At 37.4% G+C, this 13,605-nt stretch overlaps 1 protein-coding gene across 1 annotated transcript; it reads right to left on the reverse strand.

Moving 5' to 3' along the window:
- Positions 1-3,001: 3,001 nt before the first annotated feature.
- On the reverse strand, positions 3,002-9,296 carry LOC140238319 (carbohydrate sulfotransferase 1-like). The gene is made up of 2 exons (XM_072318254.1): positions 9,217-9,296; positions 3,002-4,010 (listed from the first exon to the last, which is right to left on the reverse strand). The coding sequence occupies exons 1-2, from the start codon at positions 9,294-9,296 to the stop codon at positions 3,002-3,004; spliced, it is 1,089 nt and encodes a 362-aa protein (XP_072174355.1).
- Between the last annotated feature and the right edge of the window lie 4,309 nt (positions 9,297-13,605).

Genomic DNA, 13,605 nt, shown 5'->3' on the forward strand with positions numbered 1-13,605 from the left:
GCACATTATGGTCCTCAATATCAGGTAAGACATAGTTGGCAGAGCTGCCAAGTCTCCCTGATTCTGCAGGAGTCTCCCTGGAAATGTCAAAATCTGTTCATGTCTGAATAGGAGAATACAAACTATTAAAATCTCCCTGATTTGGGAATTATTTTCACCCACTGAAATGCATGTAACACACAGATATTTCCCTGATTGCTGTGTGGAATCTCCCTGATTTGGATGTGGGAATGTTGGCAGACCTGGGTTGTGAATCAAACTGCTTCTCCAGTTTTTCAGTAATTCAACAGAAACTTGGCACACATGAAAAAGCTGATGTAAAAGTTATAAAAGACACATTTCTAAAGAGCAACTGGAAAATGCATTGCCATGGAAACACTGCATTATGGCCCCAAAATCAGACAAAAAAGCCTTGGAGATGGAACTTCTTCACTATTTCAGTGATAAAATTAAATTTTGCACACTTGTACTTGATGCAAAGATATGCAGGACAAATTAATAAGGGTATGTTAACAAAAATTGCATTGACATGGTAATTGTGCATTATGCCCCCAAAATTAGCATAAAACCTTACAGATTGAAATTCTCCAGTTTGTAAGTGATTCTAAAGAAATTTGGCACTCATGACTATGATGCATAGATATGCAAGACAAATTAGCCAGAGTAACAAAAGTGCATTGAGTACCATGTAAACAGTGCATTATGGCGTCCAAATGAGGAAAAAAGCCTTGCACACAGAAATTCTCCAGTGTGTAAGAAGAAATTTGGCACGCATGATGTGACGATTGTGATGTAAAGTTGAGTAGTGCATATTTTGCAAGAGACACTGAAAGTACACCATGTTAGATTGGGGTATTTGTCACTTTCAGTAATATTTCAGATTATCATGGCTTAATCATACATTTCATATTGACAACATTTGAGAATGATCACTAGTGTCTGCTAAAATGACACCTGGGAATGTATTTTTAAAATCATTTATTAAGATATTGTCCAGCAAATTAGCTGAATTATCAGTGCAGGACTTTGAATAATGGATAAATTAAGTTCATCATTCAGTATCAGAAAAAAAAAAAATGGATAATAGTCTGGCAATATGAAACATCAAGTTAATGCAAATTATTATCTCCTGAAAGGTAAAATAGTTTGTTTTTTATTTACAATTTTTAAAAAATGCATCTTTAATTGGAGGACTGCACAGATTGGCAAGGTGGGCAGGATGCAACACCAACTATATTTCTACCAGCATTTGTATGTATGTGTGTGTGTGATCTAATGAACAGTAAATTCTTGTCTTATTTTTCTATTATCTCACAATGTACGATTACATATGCAATAGAATAATGGAAAAGTTTTAATTCACTGTGCTAAGATTTTTGTGAGAGAGCAAACTTGGTCAGAACTCATTGTGAACCCAAGAGATGGAATTATGAATATTGTCAAGTTAGTGTCATGCCATAACTTTATCACGCTTACATGTAATCAACCAAAATGTTTGTTTTTTTTAAGCATACTACTGTATTAAAGATTGGACGGTTCAATAACATTTTGTAACTTTGAAAGCCATTCAATTATTCAATCTGACTGTAATGATGAAATCTGTAAAAGGCATGTCACAAAGAGCTAAAATGGAAAACAACACAGATGAACACCAGCAGCAAACCCTGACATATACCCCTAAGTGAACTCATAAGTTGAAATACAATATCATTGAAAGGAAACAATACACAAATGGTCTCTTTGCACCAAAGTAGCCACTGAGGTCATTATTGCATTCATCTAAACCATATCCCGTTTCATATTTATGCACGTATTGCACACTAATAACAGTGCTTTGACAAAGATTGATATTACAGACAAAAAGTCTGCCAAATGGTATACACTGTAATTAGAGAATGATAACCAAGAATGGTTTGCTGACTGTGCATTATACAGTATGTCCCCCAAAAAATTACAACGGGACCCCCCGCAATGATATCTTTAAGAATAGTGAATCAATCTAAATACAAATTCAGGGTATGAAACTATAACTCATTGCCCACATCTTACAGAAAACCCCATTCGATTTGCTTCAGTGGTCAAAGAGAAATGAGGAATTTTGTAGAGGATGTCAGGAATCTCTTTTGTCCAAGTTCTGTCTATTATTCACGCACTAGAGCATTGAATTGCTAAAATTGGAAAAATTAGACTCATGACGTACTTTACAACAATCTACATTTCTCTGTGACCGCTTAACCAAATTGAATGAGGCTTTCTGCAAAATAAAGCTAAGATGTTATATTTTAAGGCCCCGAAGTAGCACTTAGACAGGTCGATCATTTTGGATGTTATCAATTTGAAAATTTGATTGTAATTTTTGAGGGACATACTGCAGTATGTCCCACAAAAATTACAATCAGATTTTCGCATTGATAACATCCAATATGATTATTTTTTTTTCAGTGCTACTTCAGGGTCTTAAAATCAATATAACATCTTAGCTCTATTTTGCAGAAATCCCCATTCGATTTGGTTAAGCGGTCACAGAGAAATGGGGATTGTAGTAAAGCATGTCATGAGTCTGATTCTTCCAAGTTTAGCACTTCGATGATTTTGAGTGTGAACAATAGACAGAACTTGGACAAAAGAGATTCTCGACGTCCTCTACAAAATTCCTCATTTCTCTTTGACCACTGAAGCAAATCGAATGGGGTTTTCTGTAAGATGTGGGCAATGAGTTATAGTCTCATACCCTGAATTTGTATTTAGATTGGTGCAACATTTTTGAAGATATCATTGCATAGGGCCCCGTTTTAATTTTTTTGGGGACATACGGTATACTTGGAATTTATTGATTATTCTTAGTCATACAGAAGTTTTCTACAGTAGCTATTGGTCATGATGATATCGATTGTATCAATGACACATCGCACTAACTGCTCTAGTATACTATAATGACACTGATAGTGATACGCAGTCATCTCAGATGAGATCCAGACATTTGTCTCATACTCATATCAGATCACGAAATATCATATGCCAATTTCCTCATAACGTGTCGACACTTTTTCTCGACATCTTTTCTCATTGCTGTTGGAATGCTGTTTTTCCATGCTGTTACAACCGCTGATGTGTTTCTGTGGCGGGAAAATGGGTTCGCCTCCTCGGGAGTTTGGTTTGTATTTTGCTCGATCCAATCCATCACGTCTTGGTGAATGGGAAGTCCAAGCGCAGAGTAAATGCGTTTCGTCTCTTCCACAGGGTTTCTGGCAATGTCCTCAAATCGAACCATAATGTATTTCCCTTTTAGCCACGAGGGAGGATTGTCACGATATTTTAAATTTCGTGCCATGTGCTGACACAAATCTAGAATTTCATCTGCGCCTTTGCCCTTTCTTAGTATGAGATCAACATTTTCTTCCTCCAGTTTCCATCGGGAATTCATCACCGCCCGCGGGTCTCGTATTAGATGAAGAATTTTCGTGTTAAGAGTTGGATCCTCAAAGAAGCTTTGCAGCTCTTTAATATCCATAACCCTGATTGTTTTGAACACGGCAAATGAATGATCTAAGCACAACTGAGATATGACATAGCCAACTTTCTCTGGATTAACACTATGTCTTTCACACAGCGAGCTGGATCTGCTCAAGGCATTACTCTTACCACACATGTTAAATCTTTCAGTTTGAACCCACTTGGTTGGTTTTGGATATGAGGTAGAATAATTGCATCGCAATATATGGTTCCAGATATTCAAGGATTCCTTCACGACATTCTTCGGTGAAAGGCGATGGTATAAAACATCAAATGTAATGCAGCATAAAGGTTCAAACAAGTAGAATATTTGTGGATTGGAATTGAAGAGTTCTCCAACAAAGGAAGAACCAGACCGTTTAGTCGAAACTATGATGACCTGAGCTGGTGGTGGCGAGCTGCCAATTTGTAGATCATGTTGAGCAACTGATGGTGAAGACTTCCAAGTTTGAGACTTGACTCGTGAGACAGGATGTTTGGGTCGTTGAGGTGATACTCTGGTATGGAATTTGGAAGAATTGTCAAATTCATCTGAAGTACGTTTTCCAAAGATGCCTTTTGAAAATTTCCAATGAAGGCTTGAATTTGTTATCCCACCCCCAGCTGTCGTAACAGAACTGATGATGGTGCTGTAATCTTAGACAAACAAACAAAAAGTGGGGAAATACAATGTAAGACAAAATCTTTCTCTTCAAAGGTAAAAAGGCATGATATATCATGCTTTCAACATTTTCAATTGATAATTGCAAAAAGGATCAAAATATTACACATTTCATACCTTTCCAATACAGTGCACTCCCATTATAACAAACAAGGCTATAACTAAATTCGGGTTACAATGAAGTAAAAATTCAGGCCCCACTATTATCCATGCTATATTCTCTACTGTTTATTTGTTCCATTATTACGAAATTTCAATATAACGAAAGAAAACTGCTGGTCCCGAGGACTTTGACCCCGTTTACAGTGCGAGGCTGGGCCGCGGCTCGGCCGTGGCCGAGCCCAGCCCCGCTTCAGTGTAAACGCACAAAAGGCCAAATGCGAGGCCAAAATTGGCCTCGCATTTGGCCTCGCTCTGGAGGTGGTCGCGGCCGAGCCTGGCCTCTTCTTGGTGTAAACGCAAACTGGGCCAAATGCGCGGCCAATTTTAGTCTGGCTTCCAGACCCTCTGCCCGTACTATTTCGCTATTCATGATATTACCCCCCTCAACGTGGAAAACTAGTATAGTTTAAGTTGGTTTTGTCCTGCAAAGGATTTTTCCTTCGGCAAAGGCCTTTGCCCGAACGGCGACTTCGTCGCCATGGAATCCAGTTGGCAAAGGGTCTGAAAACCAGGCTATACCAAATTGCGCTTGTTTACAAGCAGAGCGCCACTACGACAAAATATTGAAAGGTTTGAATTAAAAGCGCGGCCGAGCCCAGCAGTGTAAACGGACAAAATTGCGAGGCTCGGCCGCGCAATTGAGGCCGGGCTGTAAACGGGGTCTTTGTTATAATGGGATTGCACTGTACCTTCATTCTTTCCATCATGTCAGTAATTATATGTAGGTAATCTTGCCATCAATATTGAATTATGAAATCAACAACATCTTATATCTGTACATCTGGCAAGCACTAATGTTACGGAATGACTAATTAGCAAGCATTGCCATCTTTACTCGGCTTCCTGAAAATACTTTGTGTCCAAATTTGCATGTGCTAAGGTGATGTCAACAAGAACTTTCAGATGTAATGTCCTAACCTAAGTCCTAACTGAATGGTTTATGTTATCAAGTCACATGCCAGGGGTGGAACCAGGAATTCCTTAAAGAGGGGGCGCCTTTACGAAATAAAGAGGGGGGCGCACGCACCCCTCCCCAATTTTTCTTTTTATTTCTTTTGTTTTGGCAAAAAATAAAGGGGGGGCGTGCACTTGGTGCACTCCCCTGGTGCGCTCCCCCCTGGATCCATCACTGCATGCACACATGCACATTACATACATATGATGATACATTTACAGAAACTGAGGTCAGTGTGCTATGAGGAAAGATAGGAATAAAAGCGAGTCATTTCTTATGAATCAATTCCAGAAGTTCACAAGCCACTGTGGAAAATTGGTGTAGGGCCCCAAGTTCGCTCACATGATAGGCCTACTAGAAGCAGTACAACTTAGTGGTAGTTAGGACACAGCTGACACAAAGGTCTTCCTTGGATGAGATCCTCACAGCAATTTTATTGTATGGTTCTTGTCCACGCCCTTGACATTCAATGAATATTCATTGTATGCAAATAAGTCAACAGAGGATCTGAATATTCAAGAGGCTCAACAAAGGATCTCATTAGAGGGTGAATTACTATAAATGACTCATATATGTAAATTTGTAACAAGGATGGCTGCACAAATGAACATTCATTACAGGGAAAACCAATCAGGAGAAATGAAGGGAAATTCTAACAATGGCTCATGTACTGGTAGAACATGAAGATATAATTATGCCTTGGTGGGTGTAAAAGGAGAGTGGAGTGTATCAGATTGTGAAAGAGGTATGACATGGTGGATGGCATAGGAAGAGATAAAATCTGTCTGAGCTCACTTGGCACAGGGAAAATAAATTCGGTTCAAAAGCTCTACATTGCCAACATTGTATTATGCCAATGACTTACCCGACTGGTACAGAATTAGGTATAAAAAGGTGAAAACGCCAAGGATGATGATGGGCAAGAGGCAGCGCCTGACGAAGACCCATGCAGAACTCATAGTCAATAGTGCCTGAATGGTGATCACACAACCATCCTTGTTCTGAAGAGGATAAAAAAAAATAACCAATGCTAGGTTAAAACAAGTGCTCAAAAAGTTTTAAGGTGTATTTCAGAGCATGATGATCAGTGTGCCGTTACTCTCACCAATACAAATTTACATCGTTTCATCTAAATCATCAAAATGAAGTGTACCGCAGAATTTGACTGCATTCTGCAATACTAATATCATTCTATCGTATTTCCATTTTCAAGATGGATTTGTTTTATACAAATGTGCTTCCACTATGTACACTAGCTGTATTATGTTATGCACCCACAATGCAGTTTAAAGGGATCGTATAGTTTTGGTTGAGACCTAATTTCAGATTTCTAACATTTTTTGGTGAGAAAATGAGAAACCTCTTATGAAATATGAAAGAGCATATAAATCCATGAGGAATTCAACGTTTGTTTGATAAAAATTGGTTTTGAAATGGCTGAGATATCCAAAACAGAGCGATTCTAATAAAGTGTGGGACCCACCTTTTATTACGATCGCTTTGTTTTACCTTGTTTTTGGATGTTTCAGTCATTCCAAACCGATTTTCTTCAAAGAAACTTTGAATTCCTCTTAAAATGGTATGCTCTGTACTATTTCATAAGTGTTTTCTTGGTATCTCACAAAAATTTAAAAGCCCAATTATCATCTCCACCAATACTATACTATCCATTTAACATGGCTCCACATCACATGTCCATAACTTTTTCATACTTGTACAAATTGCTTGTTTCTGTATACAAGTATGCATACTAGCACCTTGGTCGGACAGTCCCTGTGAGCTGATCAATAAAAATCACTGTCGGACCAGTAACTTTTTCCGGAATGGACCAGTAAAACATGGACAAACTGGGTACCGGTAATCTGGTACCTATGCTGGTCTGACAGATAGGTCGACAAGTAGAAAAAAAAAACTGGGTTAGTGTGTTCTTATTCTTATTCTTATTCTTATTCTTCTTAAGTCTGCCTCGTTTAACTGAACTGAACTGAACTTGCAAACTGAATTATATTGAATGCCAAAACCAAAATACTGCCAGGGTTTTAATGTTCAAATTCATTTATTTGTCTCTCTTCAAGATGTATAACAAAGAATAAACATATTCTCGCAAAAGAAATGAAAATTAGACAAAAGGAAACAAGAATGTGGCAGAGTAGAGTTTGAGAGGAAAGAAAGATGAGGTAGCCTTGGTTGAAGCAGAGCTTGTATTGTAAGGCTCCTCTGAAAAGTACAAGGTACATGTATGTGATTTGAATTAAACCTTATAAGTGGCTTAATTAGCAACTGGGGGAAAAAATAATGAACATGAAAAATAAATACACAGAATACTGCTTAATATATATATATATATATATATACATACATATATATATATATATATATATATACATACATATATATATATATATATATATATACATAATTTGTTTTTCTTTGCTCAAAGTTTTCGCTATTTATTATTACAATTGTTTCTGGTCAGTTTTTCCTTCCTTGTTTAAAAAAAAAAAATATATATATATATATATATATATATATATATATATATATATATATATATATGTGTCGTCGCTGGGGTGACAAGACCTTGTATCTGCAATTTTGGCGAAAATGACTTTTTCAGATTAATGGTCAAATAGTAGGTTAAGTGATGTCCTGTCCAAATCCCAACTGTTTTACTACAAAAATGAAGCCACCACAGTATGTCAAAGGAAAGGCTATCCCATTCGCCACAGTGCTTTGGCCGCCATGTTTTTTTGCTCTCCTGAACATTTGACATTTTGTAGATACAAAGTCTTGTCGCCCCTGCGACGATATATATATATATATATATATATATATATATATATATATATACATACATATACATATAAACAAAAGCAAGAGTATGAGAAAGCTTGAGAAAGAAAATATATAGTGAAAAGAAAAAGAGATGAAATATAGAGATTAGGAGGTCAAATGAGCACGAGATAATTTATGTATAACCGTTGGTTAAAATTTATGTGGAATTTACATTTATCGCATCATAATAACGTAAATGGTTGAGATCATATATGGCTATTACTGTGAGGATGTTTGACTGCTGTTTATATTGTTTATCTCCTACTGAATAATTTAGGATGCACCCTAAATTATTCATGCAATAGGAGCTGTTTTATTTGTATAATAACTCCCTGCAATTTTAACTGGAGACATGCCAGCGTCAGCATCAACATTAAGTCTGGCTCACAACAGTATTCAGCCCTATAGATTAGATGATCAGACCCTGGGTGTTTATAGAATGTATTCCTAAAATAAACCTGTAACCTCATCTTTCATTTCTCTGGCCATTTACACAGGTCATGAGGTAGGCTCCACAGTGATTACTAGTACTACTAGTAGTGTGTCATCTAAAAATTAGTGCCCGTCATCGTAATAATACTCGTACAATGTTATAGTTTTCATCATCTGCCCTCAACTTCTGTTAAATTCATGAAATTACAGTGACAGGGCTATAGTATAGCGTTAGTCCCCCCCCCCCCCCCCCCAATCAACCCTTACTATATTCAGGGAGGTGAGAGTCTCACCTCCCTGCTATATTCTAGGCCTTATTAGTCTATGCACACAAAATAATAGAGTTCATATGGTACACGATGTATTATCGTTCATAAATCAACTAACCTCTTTGCTTCGGTCTAGAGTCTCCGTGTTGGATGACCGTGAGGGCCAGGATCTCCTGACCTGGAAATCGGCTTCTTGCGCTTTTGCATTTTGACCAAAGATCCTACAAAGGATCTTTGATTTGACCGCAAATTTTGCGGTAGCAAAACAATAATCAGTTCATAATGCTGAGTTGGTCACAAGCTGGCGCTATGAACTTGCCACGTATACAGGAACACTAGCCACGTACAGAGCCATCACGTTGAGGGACTCTCGCCACGTTGAAGTTCACCCATTCAGTATCACTTTGCCATGGGAGGTGGACAGGAGGAAGATGTTGTTGACGGCTGTCGCCAAATCTGACATCGACATCCTGGTCCAATCATAGGCATAAATCCGGGTGGGGGTTGGGGGGGGGGGGGGATGCTCCCACCCCTGCTCTCGGGAGGGGGGATCCGACCTCTATATGTATACTCCCCCCCCCCCCCATTAAGGAGAGAGAGAGAGAGGGGTGGGGGTGGGGGGTGGGGGAGGGAATGCATCCCCGCTTTTGAAGAGGGGGGGACTCACCCGCACTACCTCCCCTCACCCCCTGCCCACCCCGAGATTAGAATAATGAGAATGATGATGATGATAATAATAATAATAATAATAACAACAACAACAACAACAACAACAACAATAATAATAATAATAATAATAATAATAATAATAATAATAATAATAATAATGATAATAATAATAATAATTATAATAATAATAGTGATAATAATAATAATAATAATAATAATAATAATAATAATAAATAATAATGAGATTGAAGAAGAACAGAAAGAAATTTTAATAGGGCCTATTTCAGCATAACACATGACGTTCGCAAGCCCGCCAAATAAGCATACAATTACGTGTGTCTCTGGGGGAAATCAGTGGCACATCAAGTGAAATATACTTGACAATGTATAGGTCTGATAAGTTGTGTAAATGACATTTCAATAGCGTCATGACCATGTAGATCCCTACCTTGGCCGCCATATCAATGAATTGATTTGGTATGAAGTAATTGTATAAACGACAACTGATTACATTAAAGATTCTTGATACTTGTCGAGCCTAAAAGGGCCGGGGATGTTATCTTTCGTCGTTTATTACAATTACTGAAATGAAATATGTAAGGTTTTAATTCGCTGTAGGCTAAGATTCATATTTGTGAATGAGTGAACCCGGAAAACACTGGCTCATTGATGATGAACAGCAGAGAAAATTAACTCGTATGCACAATATTGTCAAGTTAGTGTCATGTCATGGCTCTATAACATCCTTACTTTCAATTAAACAAACTAACTTGTTTTAGGGCGCATAATGAAACGATACGTTGTTAATCGTAAAATTTCTTAACGAACTTTGAAGCCATTCAGTTATTCTGTCTCTAAAAAGAAAAAAAAATCATAAGCGATCTGTCACAGGCATGTCACAAAGAGTAACAGTTAAGAAAAACCTCAAAACATGCAAACACAATAAAATAACATAAACCCAGACATATACCATTGTCTGCTAGTTATATACCGAGTAATGAGTTGAGAACATAATTACATATGTACAACATTGTTTATTCAATAGCAAAATTTTTCATATTGAACTTTGCCGAATAATCTAAATACAACAACTTGATTGCCACCGATCAGAATCTAACTCATTCCAGAAAGAGGGGCCGGTATAGAAGTAATTGTCGTAAGGGCTAAAACTGTAAGAACCGGGGGGAAATGATATTTAGGATCCAGTGTGTATTGTATGGTTCTGGATATCAATTGCTTTTAATGAACACTGCGGGAAATTATTAATATACTATAGGAAGATCGCCAATATTCAGCTTATACATAAAATTCCAACGTGATACAACTCATACAAATCAGATTTTTTTTTTGTATGATCCAAAAATGGGCACGATTTATAATCCGCAAGGCCTTTTCTGAATAAAAAATAACGAATCAATTTCAGTCTTGGAGCAATTCCCCCAAGCCAAAATTCTGTAATTCAAGTAACGTAATAGAGTTGATTCATAGAAAGAATGCAATATTGGCTTTGGGCAGAGATATTTCAGTTTGTGAATAGAGTCCAACATTTTTACGCAATAATCAAATAATCGATATGAACCTTCCATGAAAGATTGCTATCAACAGAAACACGTTTTTAAAAAAAATGTTGAATCTATTTGGTTTAACTGCAATCCTTTCATTAGTACTAAACCTGGAAGAGACCTTGTTGAGTTACTTAAAAAAAAAAATAGTCTTATTTATATTGAGCGATAATTTTGTTCGCCTGAATCCACTCAAATGCCAATTGCAGCTCAGCATTCGAGGAATTGAGCAATACATCGGATCTGAGTGAGAATAAAAAAGACTTGTGTCATCTGCGAACAGAAGAAAGGACAGTCAAGGGGGTAAGTTCCGGGAATCAATTTTCAATCAAGACGGTAAACATATATATATATATATATATATATATATATATATATATATATATATATATATGATAAGGATATTGACCAGGTTGTGTTAAATTATCAAATTGCGATAAATCATGTTATTTACATGTTGCACGACTGACTTATTTGCTATTAAAACCGAGTAGCTGGAGGATGTGATGGGAGGGAGTATCCCCCTCATTACGAGGGAGCTATATCATTTGCATTATGAATTGAATTCAACAATCTGGTGCACACTTAGAATGGCGTGTTTGGAAAGTTTTCAATGTGAAAAAAGGACGATACTTTTGGGGAGTTTTCATACTAAATTGCAAACACACACACACACACGCACACATACCCACATACACACAAACACAAACAAACAAAAAGCACCTTGAATTCTCTGCTCCATTGATACAAAACAAAACAATTGTTCAGCGGACTCTTCCCGTTATAGTTACATTATACAACGGCGTATAATAGACATTGCAGGTCCACAGCCCAGAACAATATTCTGATGTTCAAATAACAACAACAACAACAACAACAACAACACACACACACACACACACAACGGAAAAAGAAAAACAAGGAAAAGTAGCAGCTCTCCAATTTCTGTATAGGGGGTACAGATATAATTTCTACTGATATTTTGTGGGGAACACTCGAGCTAGAAGGCAGCGAAAAGAGCGAGCGGGGGACAGGGTGCGGGAGGGGGTATCCCCCTTGAGCACGAGGGAGATTTTGCATTTTTAGCACTGAATGCAATGATCTGGTGCACACCTTAGGGGCATTTTTTTTTTTCAAAATTCTCAATCGAATAGGAGGAGAAACTAATATTCCTGGACATTCAAATGTATTATTGTGATATCTGTTATCCGCGTGTGTATCTTAAATTTGTACTATGGTATAAGTCTATGGGATATGGATCAAAGGGGATGGTGTGGAGCCTTTGCGCTTTTAAAACTGAATTTCTACGATTTTGCGAACACTTTTGGGGAGGTCTGGAATACTGTCTATTGAAAAGTAGGAAAAATGAACATTCAAGGCAATGTACAAGGCCAATGTGGTATAATAATAATGATAATAATAATGCAGTGCTTATATAGCGCATAATAAATCACTATCTTAATGTCTCTATGCGCTTTAAAGAGAGGCATGAAAATGGAAAAAGAAATGTATACTGTTCAATGTCCCGTACACCAAAACTCATTCATAATACTTTTGAAACAGAAATGTCTTGAGCACAGTTTTGAACTTTAACACTGTGGAAGCTTCCTTTATATAATATAGGACAGTGTTCCACAGTGTGGGAGCAGCATGCAGCATAAGCAAAAGTTCGGTCACCATAAAACTTAGTTGTGATAACAGGACATTGGAGAATATTTTTCTGAACCGATCTGAGATTACGAGAGGGGGCGTACCTTACCAAGGACTCACTGAGATATTCTGGTGCCATTGAGTGCAGGCACTGGTAAGTCAGTAACAGTATCTTAAAAAATATGCGTGATTGGATGGGGAGCTAATGTAGCTGCTTCAAAATGGCACTCACTTTCCACGCCTGCGTCTTCATAATATTTATATAACTTATATTAGTCTATAATACGAAAATGGAAAGAAGGGGAGGTGTAGAAGGGGGTATCCCTCTCCCACAATATGGAGCTTTTGCATTTCTAGAACTGAAAATTCAACTATGTGGTGCACACTGTTAAGGGGAATATTTGGATTTTTTTTTTTAATCAAGAACAAAAAATTATATTCAAGGACATTGACTAATGGCTAGATTATGGTATCTGTGACCTCTTTTTCTGTGTGTGTTTTCATTTTGAACTGTGTTTATGGAGCTGGAACAAGGGGGAGGGTGTGGAGCTTTTTCATTTTCAAAGTGATATTCAACGATCTGGTGCATAAGGGAAATAAATCGAAAACGTTCAATCGCAAGTAAGAAAACTTAATATTCATGGAGTGTGAATGACTAAATTTTGTGCGTCTTTTCACTAGTGTATATAGCCTATCCTATCCCTTTTGAGATGGTCAAAAGGAGGAGGGTGTATGTAGGAGGGGGCATCCCCTCCCATACGATAGAGCTTTTGCATATCATAGAACTGAAATTCAACTATCTGGAGCATGCTTCTGGGGGAATGTGAAGAAAAAAATTTAAATCAAAAGCTTGAGAAACAACTATTGAGGTCAATCAGACATGAATGACCTGATCAG

Source organism: Diadema setosum, chromosome 14 (genome assembly GCF_964275005.1).
Source record: "Diadema setosum chromosome 14, eeDiaSeto1, whole genome shotgun sequence".
Classification (NCBI taxonomy): domain Eukaryota; kingdom Metazoa; phylum Echinodermata; class Echinoidea; order Diadematoida; family Diadematidae; genus Diadema; species Diadema setosum.